Source organism: Suricata suricatta, chromosome 6, assembly GCF_006229205.1.
Source record: "Suricata suricatta isolate VVHF042 chromosome 6, meerkat_22Aug2017_6uvM2_HiC, whole genome shotgun sequence".
Classification (NCBI taxonomy): domain Eukaryota; kingdom Metazoa; phylum Chordata; class Mammalia; order Carnivora; family Herpestidae; genus Suricata; species Suricata suricatta.
Window position 1 is genome coordinate 90,004,706 of NC_043705.1, and position 17,306 is coordinate 90,022,011.

The following is a 17,306-nucleotide window of genomic DNA, read 5'->3' on the forward strand; positions in this document are numbered from 1 at the left end:
ATATATCCTCTATCTCCCTTTCCCAAAAGCACTCAAAAGGATCACATACATATAAGATTCTAGCATTCCTTTCCCCAAACCCTTGAGGTCTCACGGAAGAGTTGGATAGACATAGTATGTGTTTTCTAGATCTTCTCCCCAAACCTCTAACCCACCCCTTCTGAGGAACCCATCGGCTATTCCAAAACTGTGCTCACAGGAAAGTTCTGACACTCACAGGAAGTAAGGAGTAAAGGACTGATAAGGACCACAAAGTGACCCTCCTATGACAGTGTACTGGAAGATGCATTCTGTCTGAGTCAAAAATCTGGAAAGTCAGATAGAAGCTGGTGGCCAGGGCACTGATATTTTCAAGGCAGGAAATGCAGCCAACATCAGCAGCTCTAGAAATAGTGAGGGAGCCACAAGCCCCAGGCTGCAGGTGAAGCAGGAAAGTCCAGACTGCAGGTTAACAGCTAAGTGACTTGGCGACACTGAAAGGACAAGTCATAAAAGTAGCAGAATGAAAGGAAATCCACCTAAGTCCTGAGTTGGCATTCCTGATCCACATTTACTTGCTATGGGGCTGTGGGAAAGTGAATTTTGGTCTCTCAACATCTGTAAAATGGGAGCACTGCCATCTAGTCATAGGACTTTTGTGAGTATCAAAAGGGCTGCCCTTCCCCCAATTCTGCCCTCTACAGCGTGCCCGAGGAGGGGGGCAACACCTTTTCTCTTTTATCGAGATGAGAAGCCTGCCTTCCCCTCTCCTGCCCCTGCCCACATCCCACCCACCCCTGTGGGTGCTTGGGGAGTTTCCCTGGGTGGTGGAGCTCTCTGAGGATAGGCTGCTGAAGTCAAAAATAGGGCGGATGAAGAAGGGAGGCCTGACAGGAAGTCCAAATAAGCACTTCCTCCCACCCACTTTCAAATTTCTGAGGTGCCTCAGTGAAAACAGTGGAGAAAGAGACAGAGAAGATGAAAAAAAAAACACATGTATTCTTTCTGAAAAGAATGAAATTGTCAGCTCTGAGGAAGTGGAAAATATTGCTTCGGATTGTCTCACATGCAGCAGCTGATGCCCGCTTTCCTCATGCATGTCCCAGGACGGGGGAGGTGATGACAGTGTCCCGTGTGGGGAGGGAGGGAGGAGAGCCCGGGGGCTGTCAGGACAGAGTGCAGTGTGAGCTGGAGAAGGGCTGCGGTGTCCTGGCACCAGTCTCTCCCCACCTTGCCCACCCTGCAGCCTGCAGGCGCACAGGAATGAGCACAGGTATGTGCATCCGCAGTTGCATGGCAGGTCCGCCCCTCCTAGGGCAGGATTCGGTGTCTTTGTGTGTGGCCACTGGGTGTGTGGAGCCCAGGAAGGTGGTCAGGGCCCCTTCTCGGCCTTCCTGCTTTCCCGGTACAGGAGGGAGGATTCCACACTTTCACCACCGGCCTCTGAGAATGCAGGGGAAAGCTGTCCCCTCCTTGTGAAGGTGACAGCTGTAGTCCTGCTCCCTTACAGGCAAACCCACCCAGGCCCTAAAGAAAGTTCAGTAGCAGTTCACTTTAGTCGTACCTCATCAAGTGGCACATCTAGCCATAAAACGTTGGTGGAGGTGAGGCTGGGGTGAAGCCACGTGAGAGCATTGTCTCTCCATTGCCCACAGTGCTTCATGTCCTCACCCTCTCTGGGCCACATGCCACCACCTTTCTCTCTTCCCAGCCGAGACCCTCTGACAAATCAAATCCAGATAAGCACATCCTCCTACCCACCTTCTAATGCCACAGGGACCTCTCCTAGGGGGGTCAACACACCCTTCCCTCCAAAGTCCCTACTTTCCATTCTCTCCTGGTCTCTAATGACAGCTCCCCAGACCCCTGCCCCTGCTCTACATGCAGAAGCTGTAGCTCCCAATTCTCTTCTAATGAGTGGCTTATCTTTCTCACCCCTGAAACTAGCTGTGAAGAAGACAGTTATCTCCCCACCTGATTCTGCTGTGGGTTAGTGGGAGAGAGGGGGGTTTCAAGTCCAGATGGGGTGGGGGGGGATACTGGGGAGATCCCCCACTCTGGGTTGTGGTATGAGATTCATACATCTGCTTTTTGTCCCTAAGGTCAGAAATTTGACGCATCGCTCCCTACAAGCTCCCTTTCTTGTCCACAAGCTCATTGATCGCACTTTTAAAATCCCTATTCCGTGAGCCCCTGTTCCCCCATGCCAGCACATCACTCTTATTGTGTTGGGCTGTGAGACTGTTTGCCTTATTCCTGGTCTGGAGATAATATCGTAAAGCTTTAAGAGGCCTCTGCCAAACTTCCCATTTGCTCCTTCATGAGTCCTGGGTTTCTCCACCTGCTTGAGGGAGAGGGAGAGAGGGGAGAGGGCATTCCCACCCAGGCCATGGCTTTAATCACTACACCTTACCTGCTCCTCTCTCTGCTCTGCTTCGTGCTTGAGGCCAGGACTGATGTCCATTTGAGGATTGGTGTGAGCGGGCCTGGCCTTCACCACACTCTCCCCTCTGCTGTGGGCGGCACCCAGAGGCTGCTATGATGCCTTCCCATTTTACAGGCAAGGAGGCTGAGGCTGGGCCAAGGGAGCCAGCCTGCATGGGATCACCATGGTCTTCCTGGCATTCTGAGCCTTTCTCGGGGACTAACTGGCCCTGCCCCCCAAGCTTCTGGAACCCTCAGCCAGAGACAGGAGATGTGAAATTCATGAGTGTTGAGAAATCACTGAGGACTGAGGAAGAGGAAAGGCGTCAGGCCCAAGGCAACCTGCTTCCTTTCACGTCACCTGCTCTGGCCAACCCAGCTGGCTTTGTGAGGAAGGGGCTGTGGTTCTATACAGACTGGTCACCAAAGTCCTGCCTTCAAAAGCCAGTGGCTGGGTTCTCTTTGTGACTTGTCCAGACTGGCCATCTCCTTGCTCTTCTTCATGGAAAGGAGACTGATAGAGTAGGACAGAACACAGGCCCTGGAGACAGAGATGAGTTTGAATCCCTACTCTACCTGGGTGACTTATGTAACATCTCAGAGCCTTGAGGTGGCAGAGAGGTAAAGACAGGGGCTCTGGACCCAGAGAGTGTCCCAGCTGAGACCTGGCTGCACAACCAACTTGCTGGGTGTAAAGCAGCACATAGCTTTACCTCTCTGAGCCTCAGTTTTCTGTTCCATAAAATAAAAGAGATGATAGTGCCAGGATACATGGGTGGCCCAGTCAGTTAAGCATCTAACTCTTGATTTCAGATCAGATCATAATCTCACAGTCCATAAGATCAAGCCCCATGTCACATTCTCTCAAGATTTCCTCCCCCTCTCTCTCTGCCCTCTCCTATTCACATGTGTACTGTCTCTCAAAAAAAAAATAAACATTAAAAAAATTAATGCCGATATTTAAATAAGACAGTGGCAAGTTCTTAGTCTAGTCCCTGGCATGTGAGAAGGACGTCCCCTGTTTCAGCTGTGATGATTCTTATCGTCATCATCACCTGTCATCCATGTTTCTTACCTGCCGTATCTCTCTTCTAAATGGGCTCCATGCAGACTATAGATGGCAAGGATGTGGAGAGACAGGCACCCTCCTACACTGTTGGTGGGAACGTAAACTGGTACGGTTGCTCTGGAAAACAGTGTGGAGGTCCCTCAAAAAATTAACAATAGAACTCCCCTATGACCCAGCAATAGCACTGCTGGGGATCTACCCAAAAGGTACAGGAGTGCTGAGGCATAGGAGCACATGTACCCCAATGTTCATAGTGGCACTTTCAACAATGGAAGGAGCCTAAATGTCCATCACCTGATGAATGGGTCAAGAAGATGTGGTTTATCTATACAATGGAACACTACATGGCAATGAGAAAGAATGAAAACTGGCCATTCTTAGCAACACGGATGGAACTCGAGGGTGTCATGCTAAGTGAAATAAGTCAGGCAGAGAAGGACAGATACCATGTGTTTTCACTCATAAGTGGAACAGGAGAAACTTAACAGAGGACCATGGGTGAGGGAAGGGGGAAATAGTTGGGGAGAGGGAGGGGGGTAAACCATGAGAGACTCTGGAATACTGAGAACAAACTGAGGGCTGAGGGGGGAGGGGGAGAGGGGAATGGAGGTGATGGGCATGGAGGAGGGCACTTGTTGGGATGAGCACTGGGTGATATATGGAAACCAACTTGACGATAAACTATAAAAGAAAATAAATAAATGGGCTCCATGCATAGTCCATCTTGACCACATTTAGTGGATAGCTCCTTCAAAGGAACCTAACATTTAGCTAGACCCTAATTCAATTGCTGTGTTTCTGTAGATATTTATTCTCCTGAGTGGGAGTGAACATTTTTTGAAAATGCTTCTACTTGTAAGGACGATCTTAGATATTCCTTTCCACAGGTTCTGTGTGTTCTGTTTGCTCATGAAACACACACCAACAAGCATACCCATAGGTCCAGAATGTCTTCTCATTGCTCTGTCTTCCAAGGGTCTGCAAATATCAGCTAATTCCATGACATTCTTAGACTAGTCTACCTGAAAGTGATTTCTCTCTCTCTCTCTCTCTCTCTCTCTCTCTCTCTCTCTCTCTCTCTCTCTCTCTCTCTTCAAAAAGCTTTTTGTCATGTGCCACTATTAGAAACACCAAGTGACCTCTCCCACCAACACTGGGCTTTAGAACAGCAGGGTTGTGCCCTGTAGAGCATAGTTAGTCATTGAGAGCTCTTAGGTACCAAGCCTTGGTGCAGAACCCTGGCGGGGCTGCCTTGGTTGATGACTGACAACTCAAGCACCCCTGGCAGCACACGTTATGGGCCACCTCCCAGGTGCCGGGCCTGGAATGAAATGTGCATCTCCTCTAAGCTCACAATGACCTGGAGAGGCTGGTGCAGTGAGAGTGGGCTCTTTAGATTGTGTGTAAGTGAGAACTGTGCACGGCCAAAGCTACCCTTGAAAAGGCTTCAAGAAGTTACTTCCCCAGGGACCAACACAGTGTCACCCAGTAAGTGCGACAGAGCTTGATCCTTTCGTCAAACATCAGAACTGCTGGCTGTGTGTGTGTGTGTGTGTGTGTGTGTGTGTGTGTGTAGCATTAGCTGAAGTGGGGAACCTGTATTTAAAGACTGTGATGTTGCACAAATGTATTTGCTTTCATACACCAGATTCACCCTCTACCAATGACATACTTATACCATGAGAGGAGCACAAAGTCTGAGATCAGCTAAGAAAGCAACAGATTCCTCTGTCCTGTCACAGGGCCATTCCAGGAAAGGTACTCTTTGGGTAGAAGATATAGAGGAATGAATAGTGACTACAGTCTATGGTGGAAATGGTGGAGAACATAATCCATGGCAGCATCAGCAGCGATCATTATTTTTTTGCTCTTAGTATTTTTCCTTAAATGCTGTCCAGTTACCTGCATCTAAGGTTTATGTGTGCAAGAAACACTTTCTCTGTTTTCCTATTTTACAGATATGGGCGACTCAGATTCCTAGATTGTGTGAGTTGCACAGCATGGGAACAATCATGCCAGGAGTTAAGCCTGGGTGGCCTACTCACTCACCCAGAATCCTCTAGTACCTGTAAGGAGGCAGCTGAAGGGATGTCGGCATTATCCTTCCGGCAGAGACTTAGGGATGGTTGGAAAGCATTAAGAGGCCATGCTCCTTCCCCCGGCAGTTTGCTGATGTGGGAGATTATCTACACGTTAGGTCAACCGTCAAAATAGATTTTCATCTGCAAAGACCCAGCCACGTAGGACTGCAGTATAAACATCTGGGGGCCAGGAGTTCTAATGGAAACACGCTTGGACTCACACTGGAGTCTAAGTGCCTTTCACTGCCCCTCCCACAGGGCTGGGGTGGCCAGAACTAGGGCGAGATTACCAACCCTGTCACTCTCTCTACCTCTCCAGCCCCCAGAGCTAGGCTTCCTTGTTTACTTATTTAGAGCCTAGCAGAGGAAGTGGTAAAGGAAACTTGCTGAGTCGTTTTCTGAGAAGAGACCATATTTGTTCGCAGAGGAAGCCGTCGCTTTCTGGGATCTGGTTACAGCAGAAAAGACCGCTGCTCCAACAAGGGTGTTCCAGACAGTAACTGGAAGTTGGAAGAGCCAAGGACACCTCCACGCTCTGGACTTGGGATTCTCTGTCCATGGGTGCAGTTCTCGTGCTCAGCTTGTGACTTCTGTCCTGGGAGAGCAACCATGGCATTGAGGAATGTGCCCTTTCGCTCAGACGTCCTGGCCTGGGACCCCGACAACCTTGCAGACTATTTCAGGAAGGTGAGTCTTGCTCTTTTGTTGGTGGTGAGGTTGACTGGCTGTGGCAGGCTGGGTAGAGCTTGAAGAAGGAGCCAGAATGTGAAAGGGATAAAATATAACAGAGGAACTTGCAACCCCATGGCTGCCTTCCTAGTTGAGCAGGTGCTATGTAGATTTACGTACACCACTGAGTGTTCTTGGCAAGGAGTTTTGGGGAGAAGGGGGGCCCTCAGTTGGATGTGTACCTACTAAGCGCCAGGGCTCATGTTTGTGCTCTGTAGTTACTGTCCCACTTAACACTCCCCAGTACTGCTGTCCTTCTGGTTGAGCTGTAAAATAGACTCTGGGAGCTAAGATAACCCAAAGCCCCAGGGACTGCACAGGACAGAAGTAGGATTCCAGTCACACCTGCTTGGCTTCCACGTCCATGCTCAGAGACTCAGAACTACTGTAACCACTAATGAGATCAAGGCTGCTTACTAGAAAGGGGTGAATGGAGCCCTGGGCCTGAAAGAAAGAAACGGCAGGGCAAGGGGGATGGACGAGGTTAGGATGAACAATGCCAAGAGGGCGTTTGGGCAGTCATTGCTCTTGACTTGAAAGAGGGTTCCTTAAGCCCTTACAGAGAACAGAGTCTCTTTGGAGCTTTAGGAGGGTCTTGTGAAGCAGGTGGAAAAACTGCTACGAGCTCCTGGTTGTGATTGGGAAACTGAGGCCCTTGACAGGAAGAGTTTTGCCAGCAGAGACCAAGCTTGTGGCAGGTCTGGTACTTGAGTATTGCCGATCTGCCTTACAGACTTGGAGGAGTTGCTCAAGGACCCCTGTGCTTGGCCATGTGCTGGGGGGACCACAGGTCACACATCTGCTGGGGCAGATCCTAAGACACATGACTCAGGAACTGTATACCCTGTTCAAGGGATAAAAAGACCAGCAAGGGACATCTGAGTTTCTAACGCCCCCCTCCCTGAAAGCTGGGATGGAATTCAGTTGACACTCCAGATGGTTGTAAAGATGAGATTTTTAAAGCCATGACTTTAGGGGTGCCTGGGTGGCTCAGTCGGTTGGGTGTCCGGCTTTGGCTCAGGTCATGATCTCACGGTTCGTGGGTTCGAGCCCCACATTGGGCTCTATGCTGACAGCTAGCTCAGAGGCTGGAGCCTGCTTCAGATTCTGTATCTCCCTCTCTCTGACCCTCCCCTGCTCACACACTCTCTCTCAAAAATAAATAAAAAACATAATAAAAAAATTTAGAGTCATTTAAGTCAACTTTCTGTGTTTCCTGGGGGGTGGAATGGGGCTCCCCAGGACACAAGACACATGGAGTCTATAGTAGCTAACTGTTCTTCCTCACCCCAAAGAAGAAAGATGTGAGGATACAGAGTCGGGTGTGGCATGACAGAGGCACAGCCCACAGACCCTGTTATCTGCTGTTTTGTGTACAACGCATTTTTGTTCTTTTCTCCAAAAGGCCACAATAAACTTTAGGCGTTCATCACTGTGGGGGCAAAGATGATTGGGACAAATGACTTTTGAAGGATTTTTCTGAATGTTTTTCTTAAATTAGAACAAATAAATTAGGGCAAGAAGGTGAAATCTGCCAAGATGCTATAAAGTGTCATGTTAGCTCAAATGAAGAAAGGAGAAACTAATTGAGAATTACTGAGAAGATCCTGGAAACAGACCAAGATGCATAGACAGGCCCCATTTTCAGTGTGAGGAGAACTATAGAACCTGGTTGGGCAACAGCAAAATCCATGAGCAAATCTTCCCTTAGTGCAGGGAGATGGATTACAGATCAGGGTGATTCAGGAAGATGGCCATCTGCCTGAGTTTGGGGGCAAGAGAGAGCTAGAGACTTGTCTACAGCACTGGGACAGGTTCCTTCTGCATACATAAAACAAAAAGCAAACAATGATGGTAGATTGAGGAGATTGCAGGGAATCTGTGATCCAGGAAGTCCAAGCCCCTCCATAGACTCAGATGGACACCCTTCAAATCCTGAGCTCCTCAGCTCCCCCAGAGAGAAAATTTTAAGTGAACTGACCTTGGAGTCATTTGAGGATGAATCTTAGTCATCAGATATCCTATTCAAAGGATCAGTGAGCAGGTGCAACTTCTAATGAAGCAGAGGGGCCAGACCCCCATTGGAGACACATCCCAGCCAGCTCTAAAGTCCGACAGGTGGCTCTACCACCTGCTAGCTTGCTGACCTTCCCTTAGTTACTCCACCTCTCTGTGCCTCAGCTTTCTCCTCAGTAAAACAGAGATACTAACAATAACTACCCTCATGGGATTGTTGAAAGAATGAAAGGAAATACAGCATGTGAAGCATTCTACAGATTGAGGGGCCAATTCATGTTTGATATTTCCTTTTTCCTGCTCTGTTTGCCAGACCCTAGCTGGGGAGGCCCATGCAGATTGGTGGCCTTTGTATCTTATGTGTTAGATATGTGTAGCTCTGTCTGGAACATAAGCCCCTGAGGAGAGAGTCATGTTTTGGATTTCTTGAACCCCTCCAGTTTCTTCTGAATTGGCAGGATCATCCCTCAGCAATGCAGTAGAGAGGCTGTGGCTCAGATCCATGAGTTCTAATCCCAGCGATGTTCCCAAACTACTGTGGGACCTTAGGCCAATCACTTCCCCTCTCTGGGTCTCAGTTGTGCCATCTACAACACAAGATACCTGCTCTAGACCACTGCCTACTGAAGCTGGGTGCTCATAAGAATCCTCTGAGTGCCTGCTAAAATACAGATTCTAGCTCCCAAGCTCAGGTAATGACTGGATCAGAATCAAACATCTAGGGTGACCCTAGTCTTCAGGGCTGTCTGTCTATATAGAGTCAAAATCAGCAGACTGCAAAATCAGAGCTTATCTGATAATAATGACAGCAAAAATGATGAATTAAAGGCACTTGAGTATTATAAGAACTACTCCTTCTCCTTTTGCGTGAAAATAAAAAAGGGAGGGAGGGGTGATGGTCATGATGGGGGGCACTTGTGGGGAGAAGCACTGGGTGTTATATGGAAACCCATTTGACAATAAACTATTAAAAAAAAAGATGATCAAGCTGCCTGCGTTCCACATTGACCTCTAAATCAGTTTTTTCTGAGCTTTCTACCATTTATTCCACCCTTTCAAGCCAAGAGACTACAACAATTATATTCATGTTTTAGATTGGTTGACCATAAAAAAAAGACCATGATTTGCCACCAAAAGAGGCTGCCACAAATTGTGAGCCTCACACTTGTGCTGAGAACAGAAGATTCTCTAGGACAAACATTGAACCTTAAATGCTCCAGCCCGAGATATACATTTGGAGATACCTCAAATGCAAATTCTTATGTGGTTGAAGACAAGGTGAAACAGAAAACCGATAAGATTGTCAATTAATGTGACTTTTTGGGAAAGCAACCAAGATAATTCCCATTGATCTTAGAGCTCTACTCTGAAAATCCAGCTTAATTTATCTTAAACAGAGGCATGCAAAAAGATATCTGTGATAGTCTAAAGTTTGATCTGGATGGTGTATTAGGATACACTAAAATTTATTCACTGGCTATAAGTTATACTGTTACTAGCAAAAAGGAGAGCATTCCTAACAGAGACATTAAAGCCTTGTTCTGAAGCCCAATTGTCCCCTCTGCCACCTGCTACCCATGGACCTCATGCAAGTTACTCTCCATCTGGAAGATGTGAGGGTTAAAGACTTAAGGCTGGTTGAAATACATAGAAGAGTGCCTGCCTTGTAGCAAGCACTCAATAATTACCAGTAGTTTCTTTTGCCATTATTGGAACAGCAGTTTGGTAAACAACCTAAATGATCAGCAATAAAGGAGCAATTTAATAAAATGATTGTTTAAAATGTTTGCAATAACATGAGGCAGTGCCTATATTAATCACTTTAAGGCAATTTTAAGAGAAAAAAGCCAAGATAATAAGATTAAATATGAATTATAACCTTGGTTATATTTAGAAATATTCTTAGAATAAAGCATTGTGGGGCACCTGGGTGGATCAGGGGTTACGCATCCAACTCTTGATTTCGGCTCAGGTTATGATCTCATGGTTCATGAGCTTAAGCCCTGCATCAGGCTCTGTGCTGATAGCGTGGAGCCTGATTGGGACTCTTGTTCTCTCTCTCTCCTCTCTTTCTCTCAAAAATCAATAAATAAACATTTTAAAAAGAATAAAGCATTGTAAGAAACACATCGGAATGTTCGCCAAGGCAGTCTTTGGGTGGCGAGACAATGGATGCTACCAATGTTCTTTCTCACCTCTTCTCTCCCTGCCTGAGGAACATGTGGCCACAGCCTGTATAGGCTTGAGACCATTCCCTTTCTGTAGGGGCTGGCCCCCAAACCTTAAATTGAGGCAGTTTCTCCATTTCAGAGAGTCCCAAGGGGCAAGTGAAAGCAGGGTTGAGGTGAGGATGGGGCCCCTCTGTGAGATAGTGGGGGGAAGGGCGGGAAGGGGGTCTGGCTAGCCACAAGTGCCACAAATTGCTAAGCTTCTGGGGCAGGCAAACGAGGGGAACCAATGGTATGGGCCTGCCTGCTACTGATATCACCTTCCCCTCTCTTTGCAGCTGAACTACAAAGACTGTGAAAAGGCAGTGAAAAAGCACCACATCGACGGGCAGCGGTTTTTGGTAAGTCCTGGCCAGCTTGACACATTGAGACCAAAGCTGTCCCACACTTTAACCAACTGTAGCAGGGCCAGCTGGTCTACCCTGTCCTTGGGGATGCCCAGGGTCAATGCCTGTGTTCAGGACCCTGACACAGCCCTACCAAATTCACGTAATTGGGTGTTTGCCAATGAAACACACATTCATTCTCTCTACTCCCTTGTATTGCAAAGAGTTTTAAGGGTAAGACTAACATGCAGCTCTACATGAGGACTAAGTCATGAAATAGAAAGGGGTGCACCTGTGACCAGTAGCGAGTGGCTGGGAGGTGGTCTGAGCGTTTCCCTTGAAATAGCACCTTTGCCTATAGACAAGATAGACCCTGACTGTACCAATCCAGCCCTTCCCAACTCATGTTTCCTCATCCTTCAGAAAGAAGCAGGAACAAGACTTCAAAGGTCTAATGGGTAGATGGTCCCAATTTAGATTTGGAGTGAGGAGGGCAAGATAAGTTGTGTTTCCCTGCAAGGCATGGTCAGTAGCAGTGAGGGAACTGGGCCATGAGACCTCAGGTTTAGAATGGGCCAGAGAGGTCACGTGCTCCGGCTTTCCACCCAGCACTCCAATCTGTTTCCTATATTGCCTTTCTGCCACTAACGTCTGCTTGAATTCTTTTAGTGATGGTGAGCTCACTACTATGCATAGTCATCTGTCCCTTTCTAGGCAGCTCTTAAGTTTTCATGCTGAGACCAAACTGTGCCCTGTTGGTCTGAGTTTTGCTTTCGTGTGCCATTTAAGACACATTTATGCACTGCTTCACCTAAATCATGCATGCATTGATCCATTCATTCACTTCACAGGCATTTTCTTGGGCTCCCTTTGCATACTGGACCATGCCACAACCTGAAAATATGGAGATGGCTAAGATGTGATTTCTGCTTTCCAGAAGCTGGTTGTATAGCAAATAAAAAAGTACTTTTGGAAGGCTCTAACCACCCCCTTTGCAAGGGAGGAAATGTATACAGAGGTGTGATGTGAATGTGCACTGAGGTGTGATGTGAATTTTCTAAGTCATGTACCTAGTAATTGGACTAAAGTACACATTTAATTTACTCTAACATTAGATGAGGTTTTTTTTTAAGTTTGTTAAATGCTTATTCATTTTTGAGAGCTAGTGTGAAAGCAGGGGAGGGGCAGAGAGAGAAGGAGACACAGAATCTGAAGCAGGCTCCAGGCTCCGAGTTGTCAGCATAGAACCTGACATAGGGCTCAAACCACAAATAGTGAGATTATGACCCGAGCTGAAGTTAGATGCTAAAACAACTAAACCACCCAGGCACCCCAATACTGCATGAGTTTTTAACAATGTTATTTCCTCATACTGAGCTTTGAGCCTATGGAACGCCTGGAGTTCTGTTGTTGCTTTTGCACATTAGTACTCAATGTAAGTATTTCCTTCTGGTGCCTTCAGCACTGAGAACTGAAATCGAGACTTATCAGTGCTGAGTGGACAAGGAGTAAGACATCTTTGAGGATGGTCCTGCTGACAGCCCTGATGCTCTGGGTCACCTTGAGCAAGCACTCGACTTCTGTGAGCCTCTCTCCTCTCCTCTTGCACACAAGCACTTTGGACTGGTTCGCAGTGGGTGACAGTCCCTTCCAGTCCCCACAGCACTCCCTGTGTGAACTGCAGGCCTACTAGGGCAGGATTGTCTCCGTGGCTGAGAGGTGGTGTCTGAACAGTTATGTCTCCTATGCTTTCATGTAGGATCTACCAGTCCCTGGAGACTGCTCTTCTGTTTATTGTGTGAGCAGGAGGAAGTGGAAAGAAGGAGACTAGGAGCCAGGCGAGCAGGGAGCAGAACGTGGGGCCTGACCCCACAACTGGGGTATTTAAAGACAGTTTCTGCTGATACCCACCCTCCACGCCAGGTGCTCTGGCTACAGTGTGAGCTCTGATCTGAGCTCTAATTTCTCATCTATCGCTCCTGCTTTTATAATACCCAGGACCATTCTGCTACTGAAGGCAGAAGTAGGAGGCCATAGTCTCTCTGTCTCTCCTCTTCACTGTTGGAGCAAATAGGTCCCTTGAATCTGTTGTGCTGCCATTTTGGTTTCCCAGTGAGAAGAGTAGGACCTTGTCTGGTGGGAAGGGGTGCCATGCTTTCAGAAGTTTGAAGAAGAGGACGAAATGTGTTAGGAACCTGTGTCAGTTGGGAAGGTGTGTGGCTGTCTGTAACAGACACCTGACCACAGTGGCTTAATCAAACAGGGCTTTATCTTTCTCAAGTGATAAGGAATCTAGAGTAGGCTCTAGGGGCTGGTGAATTACTGAAAGAAGTCACCCAGAACGCAGGCCCCATCTAGTCATGGAAAAAACTTGTGGCTTCTGTCCTACTGGTTGTAAGTTGGCTATGCCACCTCTAGACCTGCCATCCGCATTCCAGGCAGGATGGAGGGGGAAGGGCAAAGAGTAGAAGGCACACAGATGCGTGGGGAACACCTCTCCTTGCCTTCAGGAAAATAGTCACCTTTCCGGGAGTTCCATCCTGTAGACTTTGGGTTATATCTCACTGGCCACAACTGAGTCCTGAGAACTCTGCCATCTTCTTCTCTGAAGAAGTGTAGGGTGTTCAGTATTTTGGACTTGGTACATTTACTGCCCTGAACAAAATCCAGGTCCAGTCAGTAAGGGAGCGAGAGCGGGGATACCGGGCAGGCGGGCAGCAGTGTTCACACATGGCTCTGCCAGGTGGGGGCCATCTTGAAAATGCACACACCACATAATCACACTCCTGTCAGGGCACAAGTGATCATACAGGTAACCCAGACTTGCTGGAGGCTTTAGAAGGAGGTAGAGGAGGGGGTACATTACACAGTGGAACTCTCCAAAAATCCTATTTAAATATGTCTCATCTCTCCACCCAGTTTCTGTCCCTGTTCTAAAGGCCTTTCTCTTTCCCAACATCCTGCCTCTCTGTGTCTCCAGCCCTGCTCACATCCACCCTCTGGTTCACACTTTTCCTCAGATTCCCTCAGCTTACATCATCACCTTGGCCAAACAGTCAGTGGTCAGTCCCCAGCTCTCTGGCAGCCCCCGCGAAGTCCTGCACTCTGCATGCCAGCTGACATGAGTCTGGGTGCATCCCTGAGAGAAAGGAGAAGCAACTGTGTAGGGGTGTTAAAATTGAAATTCAAAAAAATTCATTTTTGAAAGACAGAGACAGAACACAAGTGGGGGAGGGGCAGAGAGAGAGGGAGACACAGAATCTGAAGCAGGCTCCAGGCTCCGAGCTATAAGCACAGCACTTGATGCAGGGTCTAAACCCACAAACCGTGAGATCATGACATGAGCCAAAGTCGGAGGCCTAACCAACTGAGCCACCCGGGTACCCAGTGTGGTAGGATGTTAAAATTAAAAAAAAGAGAGAGGGGTGCCTGGGTGGCTCAGTTGGTTGAGTATCTGGCTTCCTTAGGTCATAATCTCGCGGTTCATGGGTTCGAGCCCCATGTCCAGCTCTGGGTTGATGGCTACCTCAGAGCCTGGAGACTGTCTTTGGATTCTGTGTCTCCCTCTCTTTCTGACCTTCCCCTACTCATGCTGTCTCTCTCTCTCTCAAAAATAAATAAAACATTTAATTTTAAAAATTAAAAAAAGAGAGAGGCTAAGAAGCTTGACCAAAAGCCTGATTGTCAAATTGGTACAGTCACTCTGGAAAACAGTATGGAGATTCCTCAAAAAGTTAAAAATAGAACTACTCTATGCCCCAGCAGTTGCACTGCTCTATATTTACCCAAAGGATACAAAAATACAAATTCAAAAGGTCACATGCACCCTGATGTTTATAGTAGCAGTAGCAACAATAGCCAAACTATGGAAAGAGCCCAAATGTCCATTGAGTGATGAGTGGTATATATATGCAATGGATTATTACTCAGACCTGAAAAGGAATGAAATCTTGCCATTTACAACTATGTGGATGTGTGACTAGAGTGTATTGTGCAAAGTCAGAGAAAGACAAATATCATATGATTTCACTCATATGTGGAATTTAAGAAGCAAAACTGATGAACATAAGGGAAAGGTCAAAAGAAAGAAGGAAGCAAACAGTAAGAGACTCTTAATGACAGAGAACAGAGGACTGATGGAGGGAAGAAGGTGGGGCATGGACTAGATGAGTTATGGGTATTAAGGCTGATGAGCACTGGGTGTTGCACGTACGTGAGGAATCACTGAGTTCTACACCTGAATCCAATTACCATATATGTTAACTAACTAGAATTTAAATAAAAACTTGAAAAGAAATAAAAAAGCCTGATTGTCTCAGGACTCTGGGCCAACTCCCACCCCGATGCTGCTGCCAGGTCTACTGAGGGGGCTGGGTCAGACACTGCTCCGAGAGCCGGAGCCAATGAGCCCAACAAACACATAGCTAAGATGCCCCCGCCCCTGTGCCACTGGGTTCCAAGGGGAGTGTGCCCAGCTCTTACCCGGAGGCAGCAACAGTCTGCCAGGCTCCCAGTCCAGAGCAGAAGAAGCAAAACCTCCAAGAGCCAGCCAGACCCCAGCTTATTATTATTTATTTTCAAAATAAATTATTCAGTAAGGTTTATTATGCATATGGGGTGTGTCAAGCACTGAGCCAAGCGCAGGACCCGTATGATCTCATTCAGTGCTCACAACCCCTGAAATGTGCTCTTATTAGTACAATGATTCCTATTCTACAGGTAAAGAAACTGAGGCTCAGTGAGCCTAGGTGTGTGGCCCAAATCAGAAAGCTGTTAAGTGGATGAACCAAGCTTCAAATCCAGCCTGACTCCAGAGCTTCCATCCCAACCGCCCGGTTTTCTAGCCTCACTTAGAATGTCAGCGATCCCCTTCCCTGGCTCAGCATTCATTCCACGGATAGTGTGCTCAACCTCTCTTCTATTTCCAGTATAAGCACCCTGCCTCCCCTCCTCCCTCCAGGGCACCTTCTTCTCTTACCGTCGTTCCCCCCTGACTCCTTCCCTCCAGCATGGGCCACCGGGTCCCTCAAAGGGATCAGTTGTGGGAAGAGAAAATTGATCACAGATATCACAGAGCAAGGTTCCAGTTCCAGCTCCATTACCGACAAGCTAAAATTCCCTTAACATCCCAGTGCCTCAGCTTTCTCATCTATAAAATGGGAACACTGATAGTTCCTAAGTCAAAAAGGATTGATGTGAGGATTAATCAAGGTGCTAGTAAGGCAAAGGCCCAGAGTCAGTTCTTCACAACATGAGTTCCTCTCTGCTTTCCCCTCTCTGTTCCCTCAGGCATTCCCACATCTAGAGAATCCTACTAATGACCCTGATGAGAGAGGCTTTTGGGTGTGATGGTGGTATCAGGGCACAGATTCCTTCTCTGGGCTGGCTTCTCATGGCTCCTGCATATGGGGACTGAGAGGGACTTTGAAGTCAGCGGTAAGGGCCTCGGCAAGAGGTCACAGTGTGACCAAGTTCAGTCCACAGGACAAGTGATTTAGTTTTACAGGTTAGTTCTCATGGTGCGTGTTTGTTTGCTTAATTTAAAGTTATTTGTCAATATTTCGAACTCAGGAAATTACACATAAAATCCAGATTTGGGGGTTCCCTTTGAAAACATAGATCTGGCAACTCCAGGCCCACAGGCTCTTATGCAACATCTAGAAGCTCTGGCTTTGGATACAAGTGCCGAAGGCCCCAAGACTCCCTGTTCACGCCTCCCGCTCCTCACTTGGGCCCAGGCCCCTCCTGTGGGTTGTAACCTGCTCGTCTTCATTTCAGAACCTGACAGAAAATGACATCCAGAAGTTCCCTAAGCTCCGGGTGCCGTAAGTACTCCCCTGATTCCTAGAGTGTTTTGGGGGAACAGAGGCTGGAATGGGAAATAGCCCAGGGACAGCTGAGTCAGTTAACCTCACTGTTGGTCTGAACTGGGAAAGAGAACAGAAAGGCTAGAGGCAAGCACAGGCTGTGGGAAAGAGAAGTTGCATGATAAGTTGAAAGAAAAAAAAAAAAGAAGTAACAGATCCAGCCCAGCTGGTGGGCTGGCCTCCCTTGCCATAGGCCAGCCTAACTGTGGACCACGTTATCATTTCCTCTCTCCAGGGGGGTGGCTTGGGCACCAGCGTCACGAGGCTTGTTTCGTGAGGGTATCATCACCAGACCAGTGATTGCTTAAGCTTTCTGGACCACAGTTATCAGCTCTTTACAATAAGAGGTGGACTAGATGAAGAGTGGCGATGGCCCTCATTCTGTCTGTCACTGCTGCTTGCTTTGGAATGGCTGCCAGGGGCACTGTACCGAGAAGAATCCTGGGGGAGGGGGGGTTGTGATCCGTCACTGAGGTCCGGCAGTGCCCCAGTGCAGGCATGAGAAGACGTGTCATGCGCTTCGAAGTGCTGTGTGTTTTCATCCCTCTAGCAAAGGTCTCCCGGACTCAAAAGCTTACCAGAGCCAG

At 47.7% G+C, this 17,306-nt stretch overlaps 1 protein-coding gene across 2 annotated transcripts in view; it reads left to right on the forward strand.

The window, feature by feature from the left end:
* Window positions 1-5,901: 5,901 nt before the first annotated feature.
* The window catches only part of LCP2 (lymphocyte cytosolic protein 2), a 44,106-nt gene continuing 32,701 nt past the window's right edge, over window positions 5,902-17,306 (forward strand). Inside the window, exons 1-3 of one of the 2 annotated variants that reach the window (XM_029942880.1) lie at window positions 5,902-6,240; window positions 10,805-10,867; window positions 16,631-16,677. In XM_029942880.1, the coding sequence (XP_029798740.1) occupies window positions 6,163-6,240; window positions 10,805-10,867; window positions 16,631-16,677 (188 nt within the window). In that variant the 5' untranslated portion in view covers window positions 5,902-6,162. The remainder of the gene's footprint in view (window positions 6,241-10,804; window positions 10,868-16,630; window positions 16,678-17,306) is intronic. The other variant, XM_029942881.1, reaches the window with a different exon arrangement.